The 17492-nt window shown below is 46.5% G+C and overlaps 2 protein-coding genes across 3 annotated transcripts in view; one reads left to right on the forward strand and one right to left on the reverse strand.

Annotated features, from left to right (window-relative positions):
- The window catches only part of SYT11 (synaptotagmin 11), a 32639-nt gene extending 28307 nt beyond the window's left edge, over nucleotides 1-4332 (reverse strand). Inside the window, exon 1 of the mRNA XM_054010406.1 lies at nucleotides 3326-4332. Coding sequence (XP_053866381.1) covers nucleotides 3326-3359 — 34 coding nt within the window. The 5' untranslated portion in view covers nucleotides 3360-4332. The remainder of the gene's footprint in view (nucleotides 1-3325) is intronic.
- Nucleotides 4333-4770: 438 nt separating this feature from the next.
- The window catches only part of LOC128826831 (GON-4-like protein), a 53795-nt gene continuing 41073 nt past the window's right edge, over nucleotides 4771-17492 (forward strand). Inside the window, exons 1-9 of one of the 2 annotated variants that reach the window (XM_054010332.1) lie at nucleotides 4771-4853; nucleotides 5037-5612; nucleotides 9408-9629; nucleotides 11191-11387; nucleotides 13042-13116; nucleotides 13473-13523; nucleotides 13977-14027; nucleotides 14641-14736; nucleotides 16350-16469. In XM_054010332.1, the coding sequence (XP_053866307.1) occupies nucleotides 5063-5612; nucleotides 9408-9629; nucleotides 11191-11387; nucleotides 13042-13116; nucleotides 13473-13523; nucleotides 13977-14027; nucleotides 14641-14736; nucleotides 16350-16469 (1362 nt within the window). In that variant the 5' untranslated portion in view covers nucleotides 4771-4853; nucleotides 5037-5062. The remainder of the gene's footprint in view (nucleotides 4854-5036; nucleotides 5613-9407; nucleotides 9630-11190; nucleotides 11388-13041; nucleotides 13117-13472; nucleotides 13524-13976; nucleotides 14028-14640; nucleotides 14737-16349; nucleotides 16470-17492) is intronic. The other variant, XM_054010333.1, reaches the window with a different exon arrangement.

A 17492-nucleotide genomic window follows, 5' to 3' on the forward strand; every position in this document is an offset into this window, starting at 1 on the left:
AGCCCAGTACAGACAGTTTGATAAGAAGTGTGAGAATACTTACAAGGGGAGATAGATTCAATGTTTGTAATGGCTCAGCCATTCCCAGTCCTTATTCAATCCTGAGTTGATTGTATCTAGTTTGCATATCAATTCCAGCTCAGCAGTCTCTCGTTGGAGTCTGTTTTTTAAGTTTTTCTGTTGTAAGATAGCCACCCGCAGGTCTGACATTGAATGACCAGACAGGTTAAAGTGTTCTCCCACTGGTTTTTGAGTATTATGATTCCTGATGTCAGATTTGTGTCCATTAATCCTTTTGCGTAGAGACTGTCCGGTTTGGCCAATGTACATGGCAGAGGGGCATTGCTGGCACATGATCTACAACCTATCCTAAAAGATGATCCTTTACTCTCACAGATCTTGGGAGACAGACCTGTCCTCGCTTACAGACAACCCCCCAACCTAAAGCAAATACTCACCAGCAACCACACATCACTGAACAAAACCACTGACCCAGGAACCTATCCTTGTAACAGAGCCCGATGCCAACTCTGTCCACATATCTATTCAAGTGACATCATCATAGGACCTAATCACATCAGCCATACCATCAGGGGCTCGTTCACCTGCACATCTACCAATGTGATATATGCCATCATGTGCCAGCAATGCCCCTCTGCCATGTACATTGGCCAAACCGGACAGTCTCTACGCAAAAGAATTAATGGACACAAATCTGACATCAGGAATCATAATACTCAAAAACCAGTGGGAGAACACTTTAACCTGTCTGGTCATTCAATGTCAGACCTGCGGGTGGCTGGAATTGATATGCAAACTAGATACAATCAACTCAGGATTGAATAAGGACTGGGAATGGCTGAGCCATTACAAACATTTAATCTATCTCCCCTTGTAAGTATTCTCACACTTCTTATCAAACTGTCTGTATTGGGCTATCTTGATTATCACTTCAAAAGTTTTTTTTCTCTTACTTAATTGGCCTCTCAGAGTTGGTAAAACAACTCCCACCTGTTTATGCTCTCTGTATGTGTGTATATATATCTCCTCAATATTTATTCCACTCTATATGCATCCGAAGAAGTGGGCTGTAGTCCACGAAAGCTTATGCTCTAATAAATGTGTTAGTCTCTAAGGTGCCACAAGTACTCCTGTTCTTTTTGCGGATACAGACTAACACGGCTGCTACTCTGAAACCTACCTCACCCACTGTGTCTTTAATATCTTGGGACCCACTGGCTACAATGACACTGCATATAGTGATTATTAGACAGTTTGCAACTTTATACAGCAAGAATTAAACATTATCTTTAGTTAATATGTTGTATGGGGCAGGAATTTTGTCTTCATCCTTGTTAGAAAGCTCCCAGTACTCTGCTAGCACCATGCCAGTACTAATTTAAAATTAGGGCCTCACATAAGTTAAATTTCACTCTATACATATTTAAACTAATTAAAAGGCAGAATAAGTCACTTTTAATTTTCTTTGTTTTTAATATTATTTGGGGGTTCCTTAATGATGTTGCAATAGTGTACCAATTATCAGTGGTGAAACTCACCTAGATTCCACAGTGATTTGCACAGGTCGTAAATATAAATAGATACATTGTGTGCTTACCATAAGAGAGAGAGAGTGTGTGTGTGTGTGTTTTATATAACACCTGAGAATAAAAAGGAAATGTAACAACCATTTTTTAACCATGAGGCCTCATTCAAGAGTGGCCTAAAGGGAAAGACTCAGATTTGGAGGAAAGAGAAGGGGAGCAGGTTGTATTTCTGAGAAATCCACATAATCACCTGCTGGTTCTCCCTCCCCCCCATCATTTGCTATGTAGGCAAGTCCTGAGGTCTTAAAAGTAATTGCTAAAATTTCCTTTTTTATTTAAAATGTTGCTCATTAGGAAAGTCAGGAGAAACATTTTTGTTGGTGACCCAGGGGACCAACACCCATGCCTATTACTCAGCCACAGACTGCAGTGTATGGTACAATGTGCACCAGACAATAACACTGAGCAGTCACAATTTCAGACTATTTTACACTTAGTGATTCACTAAATGGATTAAGCAGCTTCTTAAAACACAATGTGTCCCTGTCCCAAAGCAGGGCCCCTCATTCCCAGCGCTACAGCCTCCAAGCATCTCTCCAGACCCACACAATTAACGGACTGATCTGAGCAGAAGGTATTTCAGACTGATAAGAAACAGAGGGTTTGGGGATACCGGCATCCTGGCTGTTCCAGAATGAGGAAGGAGGGTATGTGCGATGGGGCGCCGCTCTCTTCAGTTCTGGGGACAGGGCTTAGATTCCCCAGAACCGCCCTGTCCGCATCCAAGTACACAGTGCAGAAAAAAATGTTCCATCTATCCAGCTTCGTCTAAGGGCTAGAACCTGCTTCCAGAGCCGGGATCTGTGTTGCTGCGGCAGCCCCCTCGGAGCCGTCTCTCCCCCCCAGGGAGCCGTGAACAAAGGCTCCAGCCAGAGGCCGGGGCGCTGCCTGGCCCGGAATAGACATCACGTCATCCCGCTCGAAGCCATTAGGCAGCAGCGGCTCCGTAGCTGCGCTGCAGCCCAGGCTCCCCGCAACTGCTCCCCCGCAACCCGCGGGGATGGAGATCAGGCCGAAGGGCAGCGCCGGCTCCAGTCCCGGCCTCCCTCGCAACCTGCTATCGCAGTGCTGATGTGCCCCGAAGCGGAGAGAGAGACCCTGCCCCACTCCTCCCCACCACAACCGTGGGGAGAGCCCCCCGACTGCATTCTACCACCCAAAACGGAGAGCAGAGGGGCCCCTAGCCACTGCAACCCGCCCCAACGGGGAGTAACAAGAACTCTGCCCACAGCACCCCGTCCGATGGGAGGGCAGCAGGGACTCGCCCCCGCCCCGTTTCCCTATTCCCACATGCGGAGTTTACATTTTCTGTATCTGGCAGAGCATTTCGCAGCATCTTTGCCCCTCGCATCGGCCTGGGCGAGTCCTTGGCACCGACCCAGACTGCCGGAGTTGGCCGGCGGTGGACACTGATCGTGTTGCTCTAGAGGGGAGGCTAAGACCTAGGCATGCTGAGAGGGGTGCTATTGCTGGGTATGGTCGGTCTACAGAATGAGGAAAGTGGTGGGCACGGCCAAATCGCGATGGGAGGGGGCGGGCAGGATGGCGCTGGGCACGGCCGCTGGGGTGCAGGGGCAAGTCCCTGGGCACGTCACAGACTCGATGGGGCTGGGAGGGCACGGCACGGCACGGTCTCGAGGGGGAGGGGAGGCGCGGCGCTGGGCACGGCCTAATCTCGACAGGCGCTGGGTAGGACCCGGTGACATAGCTCCACTCACCTAAGCCGGGACGGACACTGGCGATCTCAGCCATGGTGCAGCTGAACAGGTGCAGTCGGGGTGCGGGATCCTGTACACTGGTCTCCCCCGGTACCAGCCTCCGCCCTGAGGATGCTCCGAGCCTGGGATGCAGAAGCTGCCGACTGGCCCCGATGCAGCGCAGACTCCGCCCACAAAGAACGATCTGGGGATTAGGCTCCGCCCCTCTCCGATGTCACCCGAAGAGGAAACTCCGCCCAAACGCCGACCGGGAGGGGGTGGGCAGATGTCTGTGGATTCGCGGGCGTATCCAGCACCAGGGTTGCGAGGTGGAGGGGTGTATTCCACCGGCAAGCCGGGCAGGGAGACAGGGTATCCCACACAGGGTGTACAGCCAGCGCAGGGCCTGGGCGGCGGTCTATCCCACACTGGGGTGGGGGTATTTATATACGGCGGGGGGGATTAGGGAGTTGGTTTATCTCACATTAGGGTGGTAGTATGTGCATCCAGGGCGGGTTACTTCACTGGGCGGGAGCTAAGGAAGTGGTGCATCCCATGCTGGAGATATCCCCCTCCCTGTGTGTTAGCTTGCACTGGGTGTTGTAGGGGTATCTTTCCCGCAGAGTTGGAAGGGGACATGTCCCATACCGGCTCATTCCAGTTGTAGCAAACTGAGGGCAATGAATCGTACTATGCAGTAAATCTGACAGACTAGCAAAAGAGAGGGTGGGCGGTTGGCGAGTGGGTTTGTGCGAAAGCGACAGCAAGAGATCAAGGATTTAGGGCAAAGTGAAGAAGGGTTAGGGCAGGGCACCGGCCTGGGCTTTGGGAGAAGCCTGCTTCACTCCAGGCTCCCTGTGTGAGTTCGGGCAATACACAGCCGCTCCGTGACGCAGGGGCTGTAAGGACCAATTCAGTATCGCCTGCGAGCCGCACCCGAGCAGGCCCAGACCCCTCGCGCGGAACTGTGCCGTTTTTACCGGATTTTAATCTCCCCAAAGCCTCTCGTGTGTAACATACATGGTCTCTCTCCCCCCCCCCCCCCGAGGCCGATGTTCCAGCCTCGGTTTCCGGTCTGTTCCGTTCCCACACAACGCACGCGTGGGGCGGAGGGAATAAACCTAGCGCGGTAAAGAGACGGAAAACAACAAACATGGCGGCTCCTTAGCTCTGCCTCCTACGACGGGGCCGTCGCCCCGCCGCCTCTTCACCAAACTAACATGGCGGGGTCTCAGCGAGCCCAGCTCGGTCTGTAGCAGTCATGGCGGCTCTCCTTTTCTCCCCTCCCCCCCATACAGTTGGCGGTCATACTTTCGCCCCCACCCGCATGCCCGGAACAATTATGGCGGCGCCCTACTTACCTTCCGCCCGGAACTATGGCGGCTCGTTTTCCTTTGCTCCCAAACAAACATGGCGGTGCCGGCGCGCGCGCTGTTCTCCACACGGGAGTCCGGACGTAATTTCCGTTTCCCGTTGGAGGAAGCGGCGGCAAGCGGGACGGGAGGATGGGCCTGAAGAGTCTGGGCGGCGTGGGGGTTACGGCTTCCCGGTTCGTGGCGTTGGGGGACGCTTAGGTTCCCGTTGTAAAGCGGGGGTACCGCCAGGCGGGCTCCTGGGTCTGATCGCTGAGGCCGGGCCGGGCCGCCCGGAGGGGTGGTTGTGGGTATAGGGCCCCGGTCTCATGTCCACGGGCGGGCTTTGCTGTGGTAAGAAATTGCACTTGTTCTTTCAGGGTGGAGCTGGGGGATTGGTAGCCCAATGTCGCACTCGTTGAAGATGTTGCCCTGCAAGAAGAGAAGAGCTGTTGCTGTGGGGCCCCAGAGTCCTTCCGTCGACTTGAGCTATCACAAGGAGTGTGCAGCTCTCCTCTCAGATGCGGAGTCTGTTAAATCGGATTCTTCTAATCCTAGCGGCGCTGAGGAGCTCAGAGATTCTGTATCAAAGCACTGGCGAGTGAGCAACATCACAGATACTCAGCCTGTGTCAGCTGCCGACAAGACTGGTGCACAGCCTGTGTGTTCTGCAAGCACTGCTATCACACTGGATGAGGATTTGCCCTTTTTGGAAACCACTGATGGTGGAGCCTCTAAAGGAAACATGATCCCAGGAAAAGGGACCTCCCAGGTGTGTAGCCAAAGGGCTTGGAAAGAACCAGTGGAGAATTTCTTGAGGAGTGGGAAAAGAATCACAGTGAAGAGTAGATCAGATCTCAGTCAGGACAGTGGTGAAGGTCAACAGAACACAAAAGAAACTGCGTCGGCAACTGAATTTCTTGAGCAGGGTAAGGATCAACAATTCACTGAAGAAGGTAAATTAATTTGATATGGGTTGCTTGCTGCTGTCATTTACACAGCAGCAGAAGCACACAAGGTATTTTACAAACAAAAGGGGATTAGGTCTCTGCCTCATAGAATGTTGGATCTGATTTTCAGCCCTGCTGAAATATAAACTCTTGAATTTAAGCTCTTATTACAAGAGTGCGTCAGTTTTGAAATTCAACCCGTTATTATCTAGATAACCAATATATAGATAAAGGATGGGGAATGGGATGCAGCAGAAACCAGTTGAGTAAGTGGTGTTGTTTGTTAGTTCTGGGAGTGGCGGTGTTTGTCAGGAAGGAGACTACAATTTAGCTCTTAGAGCCACTTTCTTGTTTTGTCCAAGGCAGAAAATCTTCAGAAGAAAGAGGGAAAAAAACAAAGAATTAGAAAGTCAGAGAGAATAAGATATTATTTAATAAAATTGAAAGGACAACACGTTTAAAATATGAAAGGAAATAGCTGTTTCCCACAACATTTAATCCAGGGAACTCATTGCCACTAGATATTATTGAGGTCCAGAGTTTAATAGGAGTCAAAAAAAAAAGATAATCTGTTTATGGGGATAAGAATATCCAGAGTTTATTTGGTACAATAAAAGTTTCTTTTAGAAGGGATATAAACCATAGTGCTTTAGGCATAAGCCAGCCATCTACTGAGGGGTTAGGAAGAAACTTCTTCTGTGGGCAAGTTATTCCATTGCAGGATTTCTTTCATCTGCTTCTGAAACATATGAGTATCTGCCATAGTTGGAGACAGGATATTGGACTAGAGGAAGCATTACTTTAATCTGATAGGGTACTTCCTATCTGTTGATAAAAATCAGATAAGGAAACACTTGTTACTTTTGAGCATATAAAAATGAGCGTCCTGGTTGACTTGCATTATGAGGTATTATGGAAGTTGGTAAACATACTTTTGTTTTGACTATTATTTTTTTGAAAAGTCATGGGGAACTGGGGGAGAACTTGAGGTTTATTTCTGACATTGGACAGTAATAGGTGCTAAGAAGCAACTTCTTTTTAATGTCAGGTTGTTAGTGATTGGGTTATGTCCTGAAGCATTGAGCGTTACATCATTTACACAGCTTTGGCTGAGCTTGCAAAGGCTTTACGCTCAACTTGATTGCATTTCTGTCTGTCTGTGTGTAATATAACTTTTGAACACTTTTGTACAATGAATTCCAAAATCTCAGGGAATGTTCTAGGCATCAGTGACCAACAGGCCTGTTGATTTTTGGGGAGTATGAGAAAAAGGTAAAATGGAGGACACATGGGAGTCTCTGCCATCTTCAGGCACGTTTGCAATTGTTTGTAGGTCAAACACCTCCAGAATAACAATATCCTATCTCATCTTACCCATAGAATTTAACATGATGATACCCTGAATGACTTATCTCCCAGACAGAAAAATAATGGGGGATGCGGGTCATGGGAGAAAGTGAGAAAGAGGGCATGCACACAGACCCTGGCAAGGGTGGGGGGGAGAATAGGGAATGGGGCACACAGAATCCTTGGCATGTGGCAAATTGGAGGACCCAGGTATGGGGATGGGGGAAGAAGGTCACAGAGCTTCTAGCATGAAAAAGTGGGGAATGAGGGAGAAGGGGTTAATGGCAGTGCACACAGAGCACCTGCTATAGGAGGCAAATAGGGGAACCTGTGATGAGTAGAGGGAGGACTGGGAAGGTGCACAGATCCCCTGGGGGCGGGGGATTGATGGACATTGGTATGGGCAGCATGGGGATGTACACAGAGCCCCAGCTGGGGACAGAGAATGGGGAACTCTGCTGAGGGGAGGATGGGGGACACACAGAGTTCCTGCTACTGGGGGAGAGGAGAATGCGGGGGGCGGGAAGGTCGGAGAAGTTGCAGGGAGTGCCTGAAAAAGAGAGAGGTAGGAGGATGGCACACAGGGCCTTGGGTAGAATACAGCGATGCAAGGAGCCCTTGGTGTGGAGTAAGCTCAGTCTACACAAGCTGGAAGTGTTGCAACTCCCTAGTTATCCTGTCTCATGTAACTGATGTCCTCGTTATCCATTTGAGTTTAACCTTTATGAACCCTACTAAGTGGTTGGACTCTATCTTATATCAGTAAGTTTCATAGGTCATGTACAGTGTAAAATACTTTGTATCATTTAAGATTGTCTTCAAAACAAATATCTGCATCTTGAAAGTGCTGTCTAAATACTAGCTAAATAGAGAGACAAGGTAGGTGAGGTAATATCTTTTAGTGGACAAACTTCTGCTGGTGTGTCTCTAATATCTTGGGACCGACATGGCTACAACTACACTGCTTACTAGCTGAGTGATCATCCTTGCATTACTTTTAAAGAATAAACATTTGGCTAGATATGTGTAAAAACTGACCAAAATGCAACCAAATGTCCTGTCAGACATTTCTTGCTATTGGTGGTCTGTGCGTGAGTTGTCACCCTATATTTTAATTCTCAGAATAGTATTCTTTCACACAGGTGAAAGATTAGGTCCATCTTGTTAGGGCTTGTAATGGGAAGCCACCACAATCCCTAGCAAGACCTAGGCTGTAATGCAAGTTTATAACTTTATACAGATTTATTACAGCACTTGGGTTTTGTGACATCAAGTGGCAGGAGAGACTTCAGAACCATAGTGTATCACAGGAAGCACAGAGAAACTATGATGTAGGCAAAATGCTAATTTGTCAGCTTGTTCACACCATCATTTTTTCCTGACACTATATGACTTATGTATTTAAAGGAGTTTTTGTGATTTCTAATATATCTGAACACTTGTGATTAAAATCCAGGAGGTAGCAAAAGCACTTATTACTTGTTCAACTTATACAAAATCAGTTTCACACATACAGAATGGGAAGAGACTGTCTAGGAAGGAGTACGGCAGAAAGGGATCTAGGGGTTATAGTGGACCACAAGCTAAATGAGTCAACAGTGTGATGCTGTTGCAAAAAAAGCAAACGTGATTCTGGGATGTATTAACAGGTGTGTTGTGAGCAAGACACAAAGTCATTCTTCCGCTCTACTTTGCTCTGGTTAGGCCTCAGCTGGAGTATTGTGTCCAGTTCTGGGCACCACATTTCAAGAAAGATGTGGAGAAATTGGAGAGGGTCCAGAGAAGACCAACAAGAATGATTAAAGGTCTTGAGAACATGACCTATGAAGGAAGGCTGAAAGAATTGGGTTTGTTTAGTTTGGAAAAGAGAAGACTGAGAGGGGACATGATAGCAGTTTTCAGGTATCTAAAAGGGTGTCATAAGGAGGAGGGAGAAAACTTGTTCACCTTAGCCTCTAAGGATAGAACAAGAAGCAATGGGTTTAAACTGCAGCAAGGGAGGTCTAGATTGGACATTAGGAAAAAGTTCCTAACTGTCAGGGTGGTTAAACACTGGAATAAATTGCCTAGGGAGGTTGTGGAATCTCCATCTCTGGAGATATTTAAGAGTAGGTTAGATAAATGTCTATCAGGGATGGTCTAGACAGTATTTGGTCCTGCCATGCGGGCAGGGGACTGGACTTGATGACCTCTCAAGGTCCCTTCCAGTCCTTGAATCTATATGGGTGTCTACTTTTTTAAATGACTGGTAGAAGTGATGAGGCAGCATCAGAAGCCTAGGTGACCCATTTTTCTGAAGTTCACAAGCTTTGAATAGTGAACCCATGAGACCTATATTGTTGTAGGGTTTGTGGAATCCCTACTGTATTTGGATCATAGGTTTGTGCAAAAGAGGAAAAGCTAACTGGGGAGAAGCACCTTAAACAAAATGACCCTAATTTATGCTGTTTGCAGGGAAATCTCCTAAATTGCATACAGGGGTAGAAGTAATTTTGCAGAGACACCCCCATCCATCTGACAGCCACTCTCCAAAACAAGTGGCCCGAGTGAAAAGTTCCTTGCTGCTGCCGATTAAAGCTCCTGCCACGATCAAGGCGTTGAAAAACACCAAAACAGGGGAGCAGCTGCAGCAGACTGATGAGGAAACTGAGGACGTTGGGCTGTTTATTCCACTGGGTAAGTGTCTTGCAAGAGGAGAACCTGTGACATGGTGACACAGAAGCACAAAACGGGGGTAGGAATCCAGCCTTTGGGTTCAGCCATTTTGAATGAAATATTAAACTTCTGCACTGTAATTCAGTAGCTGACTAAGCCTTAGGGGCCCAGTGAGGAGCATGTTCTGAAACAAACTAGAGTTGATCCCTGCAGTGGTCGTCTCACTTATTGCCTAAACACTGGTCTCCTAAGAGAAGAGCTTGGATGCTGCTCTTCTCTTCTCCTGAGTCAGCAATACATTTAGGCTTGAGAAGCATGTTAAGTCTGATAAGTTTTCTAACCCACTGGCAGGGGTGAAAGTAAGGTAGGCCACTTACTGGTATAGGCCTGGGGGGCGGCTCTGGCCCCCGGAAAGGACGGGGCCTTGGGCGGAAGGGGCGGGGCTGTGGGTCAGCATCCCCCAACCAGCCCTTTCAGGCTGCCTGGCCCGCGCCATCCGGGGCTCCCGTGTTGATTTAAAAGGCCTGGGGCTCCGGACGCCGCTGCTGCGCTAGCGGCAGCAGCATCCAGAGCCCCAGGCCCTTTTAAATCGCTGGCCCCAGGGCAACTGCTCCCTTTGTCCCCCCCGTCCCGCCTCTCAGAGGCTGCGGGGAAGGGAGGGCCAATGGGGCAGGGACATTAAAGTGCTGCAGGGCCTTTTGCCACGGCACCACTTTAACGTTGCTGCGCTCCCTGCCAACTGGGGTGGGGGTGCAGGAACGTTAAAGTGCTGCCGCGGCAAAGGACTGTCCTTAAAGCGCTGCCGGTACGGACCCTGCCGGCGGCCCTGCCGGTACGGACCCTGCCGGCAGGGCTGCTGACAGGGGAGGCAAATGGGGCAGGGACATGAAAGTGCTGCCGCAGCAGCGCTTTAATGTGGTCTGAGTATGGGCTGGTGCGGGTTCATACTGGTATTGAGTACCTGCCCGTACTGGCTCACTTTCACCCCTGCCCACTGGAGCTGGCTTCCAGGATTTTCCTGATTTACAGCCTGACTGCATGGTTGCTTCATGGCAACTCCTTCAGGAGGAGGGAAGGTGGCTAGTATGGCAGCTCTGTGAAGTTGCTAGAGCATAGATGTCAAATACTTAGCTTAATGTATTTGTGGCCTCTGTGATAAGTTCAGATTTTTCAATATCTGAGTCTTCCATTTGAAAAATGTGTTCTTAGCTCTTGTGGTTGTGAAGGATCAGTGCACTCTTGTCTGTCTGAGTCTGGTGTGGATTTGGGTTGCATGTGGTTATAAAATTATGTTCCACCCACATACTGTAACTAAAGATGGAATCCATCTTTCTCCCGAAGAGTGAGTTTGACCCCCTTCCCCCCCCCCCCCCCCCGATCTCCTGCACTAGTTATAACATGCATAGGAGCAGGTCAAAATACCAATGTTTTAGTGACTCATGGTTCCTATTCATGATCAGTAGGTGGAAAGCAGATGAGACCTGTTAAGTCTGCTGCATTCTATCTTCTGGAGAGTCCCACTGCCTGAGTGGGAGGTTGAGTCTTGTATTTTGAAACTGAATCGTTTATTGGTAATCTGCAGAGGAGCAAGATTTAGAGGAAGGTGAGAGAAGGAAGAAGAGGAGGAAGGCAACCAAACGTAAACGTGAAGAGAGAGGCCAAGAAGAGGAGGCGTCCTTGGCTTGTGACATCAAACTAGATGACATGCTTGATCGCACCTTAGAAGATGGAGCGAAACAGCACAACTTGACCGTCGTCAATGTGCGAAATATCCTCCATGTGAGTGGGGTGGAGTGGAGATGTATGTCAGTACTAAAAAAAGGAATAGACCCTGTGTATCTTCCTGGGAAAATGCTGGCTAGGCTGAGGTTAGCCTATAGGATTGCACAGGATTTCATAAACCGGGTAAACACAGTAATGATTCACAGACTAGTAAAGCTAGAGCTATCTATTGTTATAGGTGGAATTGATCCAGAACGCGGTCACTTACATTGTCATTAGCAGATGTTAATCTTTTACTTCCTGTGGCCTGATCTTTTGCAACTGGTTGTACCACACCTGAGATGTCCAGGACAAAGGCACGAGCTATTAAGATGGGATGAGAGGACATAAACTGGGAATGTACAAACCTCATATTTTCTGAGAGGACTGGGTTTCTTGGTAAAGGTCTTCAGGAATTGTGGTGGGACTGTTAATGGAAATGTAGTGTACTTAGTGACAAAGGCCACCTACTGATTTTTAAAATATTTTTATCCTATCACACAATTTCCACATGGGAATGAATTGTAGTGGAGAGAAAATCCACATCCCTGTAGCTACCTAGTGGAAAACTTGAGCCAGCTAATTCTGTAGTGAAGCACTTGTTGTCAGATTCCAGTCATCCCTGAACTGAGCCTAGGGAACACCAATGCTGTTTTCAAAATAATAATTTATACTGTTTATTTTAAGCTTTTCTTTGCATTCCAATAATGTTCCATGCCTGATGGTCACAGGAATTTGTCCTTTGTCCATTCTCTCTAAAAATAAAAAAATTAAAATTAATGGAAATATCCCATCTCCTAGAACTGGAAGGGACCTTGAAAGGTCATCGAGTCCAGCCCCCTGCCTTCACTAGCAGGACCAAGTACTGATTTTGCCCCAGATCCCCAAGTGGCCCCCCCAAGGATTGAACTCACAACCCTGGGTTTAGCAGGCCAATGCTCAAACCACTGAGCTATCCCTCCCCCTCTCTATAGTGACAAGTGACTGCCACTGTTTCTGTTTCAGGCAGATTCACTAGTTATTACTATGTAAATGTCAGAATGCAATAAGTTTACCTTCCTCTACAGCCTGGCGCTGATGTGGTCATTTCCTTCCCAGAGTGCCCCATGCTGGCAATTTAGTTACAATATTTGGATTCAGGAGCCAGAGTCTCTGATCTCGTCTTATCTCCTCAATTTTTACTTTCTATAAGCTCTACTTTGTTTTTCAGTTTTGTTTTTTTGTATCTCTTCTCTAGTAATCAGTGTGCTCTGAAATGTTGTAGCATTAAACTTGCCCTGGAGCAGTGGAATAGATACCATACTCTCAGTCTTACATGTGTGAATGTATGTTTTAAGATGCAAATTCTCCAGTGCTGCCCCACAGTAGCTTTTCTCATGTTCTTAAAACCAGCAAATTTGGGATTTTACATTGTGAGAAGAACAGAGCTGATGTGTGTATAGATTGCACTGTTGTCCCTCCTAATAGCATTAGAAAGTTTGATAGGTTCATTCTACAGAATCTTTGCATGTAATGCAGGCCCTGCACTTTATCATAAGAGGAGCACTTAATATTTTCTTGTCCTCTTTCCACCTCCCACCACATTTCCAAGATTATTTTGAGCTGAGGTCTGATTCTTTTTCACAACAAAAATAAAAAAGGAGACTTGAAGCCAATTTTTATGTTCCTGCAGGAAGTGATCACAAATGAGCATGTGGTTGCCATGATGAAAGCAGCCATCAGTGAGACAGAAGACATGCCCATGTTTGTGAGTAACCAGCTTTTCCCCCCATTGCTATCTATCCATTTGCATGGTACCTTCAGACGCTGCTCTGACTGTTGAATCTTGCTAGTGATCTGATGTGGGGAGAGAAGAGGCGAAAGGTAGGATCATGGGAGAACTTGTATTGCAATATGTTTAGGCAGTTTGAGACACTAACTGCTCTGTTGGAACCTAACTGCTAAACAGAATCATCAGGTATAGAGTTTAGTGCAGAGATGTCATGCCCACCATGTCAGACAGGTGGTGTACTTAGCAACAAGAAACAAAGACATTTTCCATAAAGAGAGACTGGTGAAAAATGTTATAGCTAAGAGTTTGCTTTCTTTTTAACTCTTTTTTAGGAGCCAAAAATGACTCGCTCTAAACTGAAGGAAGTTGTGGAGAAAGGAGTGGTGAGTATGTCATTTGCATTTTTTCCCATTGGTTTGGGAAAGGATAGAAGATGCTTTACTGACCTCTGGGGCAGTAGGAACTGTAGACCGAGGATGCTTTCTGTGAACTATTCCTAAACCTAAAAAATTTTACAAGGTGAAGTGTGTGCATGTGCCCATATTTGTAGTGATCTTAAATAAAGAAAATAGGGATTCCTTAGAGATGAACAGAAATGTACCAGATCAGAGTTGGAGTGGGTAAAGTGCACAAAGTGAACTTAGAGGATCTAATATAGGAGGGAGTTGTTGCCTGACGCCCAGATCTGCTGAGCGGTTTAGAAAGCTTATATTTTAAGGTCAGATGTTACTTGGGTAATTGGGGAAATAGGATCACAAAACACAGATGGTCCTTTGTTTTAACACTATGAAATCTGATGTTACACGGATTATTAATAATAGTTTTATTTCCATTAGGTAATCCCTGCATGGAATATTTCTCCAATTAAGAAGGCTAATGAGATCAAGGTTAGCAACTGAAAGGTGAATCTGTGCTGTTTCCTCTGTCTGCAGAGTCTGTTGCAAGCAGATTTGCATCCTTACACAAAAACCTCCAGTGAATATACTCATCTGATTCACCTTGGGCTCACATCTTTGGCCTTTTGTTTCTCTCTGATTGTCCCTTCTCCTGACTTTTAGCTTGTTTTCCTCTTCCGTGGTTTATTATGTGTATTGTGGTACTGCCCAGAGACCCCACTGAGGGCTGGGCACTGCCTATCTCAGAGAGTTGACAGTCTAATTTTAGATATGATGCAACAAGTGAGTGTACAAACAATAGGCTGACAAGGGTATCAGTGCTAGAAGCATGTGGTTTCATAGACTAGGTATGTGCAATATGAGATGCTGTGAGCTCATTCAGTGGCTTTTTAATATTGTAAATTGGGCCTGTCCTTGCACCTCTGAATCCACCCATTCCACAAGACTTACTTGGATACAGTTCCACATCCTCTGGAGCCTCTCTCCTTATCTTGACTCCTTCTCTGAGCTTCTCCACACATGTCCTGTGGTATGGGCATTTGAAACCGTAAAACTTTTAGCTTAAACCTGTAAAGTTCTTATACTTCCCTTGGTTTCACTGCAGCCTCCTCAGTTTGTGGACATTCCCCTTGAAGAAGATGATTCATCTGATGAGGAATACCAGCCTGAGGATGAGGATGAGGATGAGACTGCTGAAGAGGTAAATATGGCTAAACACATCTGATTATATCCACAAAGGGATTTAAGTGCCGAACAGCCACTTTAGGCACCCAAATCCAAAATATAGATATTCAAAATCAGCTGCTGTCTAATTCCGTAGGTGGCTGAGTTGCTGCTGATAAAGTCCCTAGGTACCTAAAAATCTGCCAGGGGATATGTGCACAGCCACCTAAATCCTGATGCCTTGGCGCCTAGCTCACACCTAGGTCCTAGCAGACTCTTCAAACTGTGTGTTCCCCCACCTATGGTTCCTACAGGTCCAATCTGGTATGTGTGCTCAGAGGCTGCCTTAGAGCACACCTACTGGATTAGGTCCTGCACAAAATGAGTCAGAGGTTGTTTCTCTCCCTCCCTCCCCCCACCCTCCTTTTAATCCAATAGCTCACTGGTTAGAGCCCTCATCCAGGATGTGGGAGACCTCGGTTCAAATCCCCATTCTGCAGCTTGAACCCAGGTTTTTCATGTCTTGGGTGAGTGCCTAATCGTTGGGGCATGAGTTATTCTGGGGATGGTCTCTGTCTCTCCTGTTGAAGCTTTTCTAGTTTGCATAAAATGTTTAAATATTCACTGGGCCTTAGAGCGAGAATTATGCCCTAACCCAGTGGTTAGGGCACTGCCCTGGGATGTAGAAGAGTCTGGTTAATAGAGTCGTAGAATTTAAGGCCAGAAGGGACCACCAGGTCATCCAGTCTGACTTCCTGTATATCACAGACAACCAATGCCACCCAGCACCTGCACACTAAATCCCACAACAGAAATTGAATCAAGATATTCTAGCCCTCAGGAGTCTGAATTATTACATCCCACAGGCAGAGACTAGGAGGGACTGAGGCACACCAATGAATACGTGAGATATACCCAGGTAATCCTGGCAAGTGACTCGCAGCCCATGTGGTAGAGGAAGGCAAAAAAAACCCCGAGGTTCCTGTCAGTCTGACCTGGGAGAAAATTTGCTCCTGACCCCACATACAGCAATCAGATCCTGTGAGCAAGAACCAACCAGGCAAGCATCTGAGAGACAGAATTCTTAGTACTACCTCAGAGCACTGTCCCACCCCGTCCAATGTCATATCTCCAGCTGTGGCCATCTCTGATGCTTCACAGGAAGCAGACAGACAAACCAACCCAGAATATACTGGGTGGGGAATCCCTTCCTAACTCTTGCAGGTGAACAGCTGCACCCCCGAAGGCATGAGCTTTTTAGGAACATCAGACAGATTGATAGAAACCAGAAGGGACCCTCAGGAGTGCTGAGCCCTACCTACTACCATCACAAACAACCCCGTCATACAATACCACATGTACATTTATCCAGATCCCTTAAAACTAATTAAAGGTGTGTGCCCCAACAACTCCTGTTGGGAGGCTGTTCCAGAACCTCACTCCTCCAACCTTTTTCTAAGGTTCATCCCTTGGTGTCCTCCCTGAAAGATTATCCTACTGATTTTGGTTCATTCTTTCCTTCATAGTATACTGAGACTTCGACTTCATTATGTTAAAAGAAAATCACTGGAATGAGATATTAGTTGAAAAAGGGTACGTTAGTGATTGCAAAATTACTTGACTGTGTTTTGCTTTGCTTTTCTTCTATAGAGCTTGTTGGAAAGTGATGTGGAGAGCACTGCCTCTTCTCCTCGGGGAGCAAAGCGATCTAGGACAAGGCAATCATCAGATATGATAGAGACAGATGAAGAGGGAGCAACCCTATCTGAGGTACAGTTAACATCAAAGCTCTAGTACTTCCTGAAATAGCTTCAGTCTTTCATTATAAGTCACCAGTGAGAAATCCATAATAAATGTTTATTGTTAACATTTATATTATGGTAGCACTCAGGTGCTGATTTGACTCTGTCCTATTGTTATGAGTGCTATACAAAGAGGTGGATACAACCATGCCCAAAGAGCTTATAGTCTATGAATAGCAGTTTACAAAGAATCGGAGAGAGAGAGACAGTTAAAATATACGCAGTTTTTTTATTTATATATATATAATATAAAAATTTCTAGTTACATACATGTACTTAATTTCACCTACTGCACCTCAGCTGAGTCATTAAACATTGGATGATTTCTTATAGGCATCGAGACAGATATGGGTCTTGGAGAGATTTGAAAGAGACATTAGCGACCTTATGCATCAGCACAGGGCGAGTCTCCATGAATAAGGAGTAGTGTGGAAAAAAGTACCAAAATGTTTGTGGTGACTGTGGGCTGCAAAAGATGGTATTATGGGTGGAGGAATGTGAATGGGGGAGGTGGGTGATGTGATAAGAGATATATAATGGATAAGTAGAAAGGCAAAGAGTTGGAAAGGGCTGTGAAGATTAGGACAAGAAGCTTACATTTGATTTGTTTTAAGGAAGAGAGTTATTGGAGGGATTAAAAAAAAGGGGGGAGGATCTGTTCAAGAGATCTGCAAGGAACATGGTTTTAACAGCTTCATTTTGTCTGATTCCCTCATATGCAACTGTAGGTTGGGAATATGTGATCATGAGAACAGATAATGCTGTGTGCTATGTGCAAGAGTGAGTCTGGCTTTCCCTGGCTTCTAAAGAGTGAAAACTTTCTATTCTGTTTCTTGAGCCTGTATTTTCTAGAAGTTAGGTCTTCCTGGAACCCCACATTCACATACCCCTCAACATAACCCCCCACCCTCCCCAAATAGCCTAGTTTTTCTGTTTTTAATGATGCTCCTTGCAGTAAACAGGAAGGATATGGTGCTGCTTATCTTTTCTC

Source organism: Malaclemys terrapin, chromosome 21 (genome assembly GCF_027887155.1).
Source record: "Malaclemys terrapin pileata isolate rMalTer1 chromosome 21, rMalTer1.hap1, whole genome shotgun sequence".
In the NCBI taxonomy this organism is placed as follows: Eukaryota; Metazoa; Chordata; order Testudines; family Emydidae; genus Malaclemys; species Malaclemys terrapin.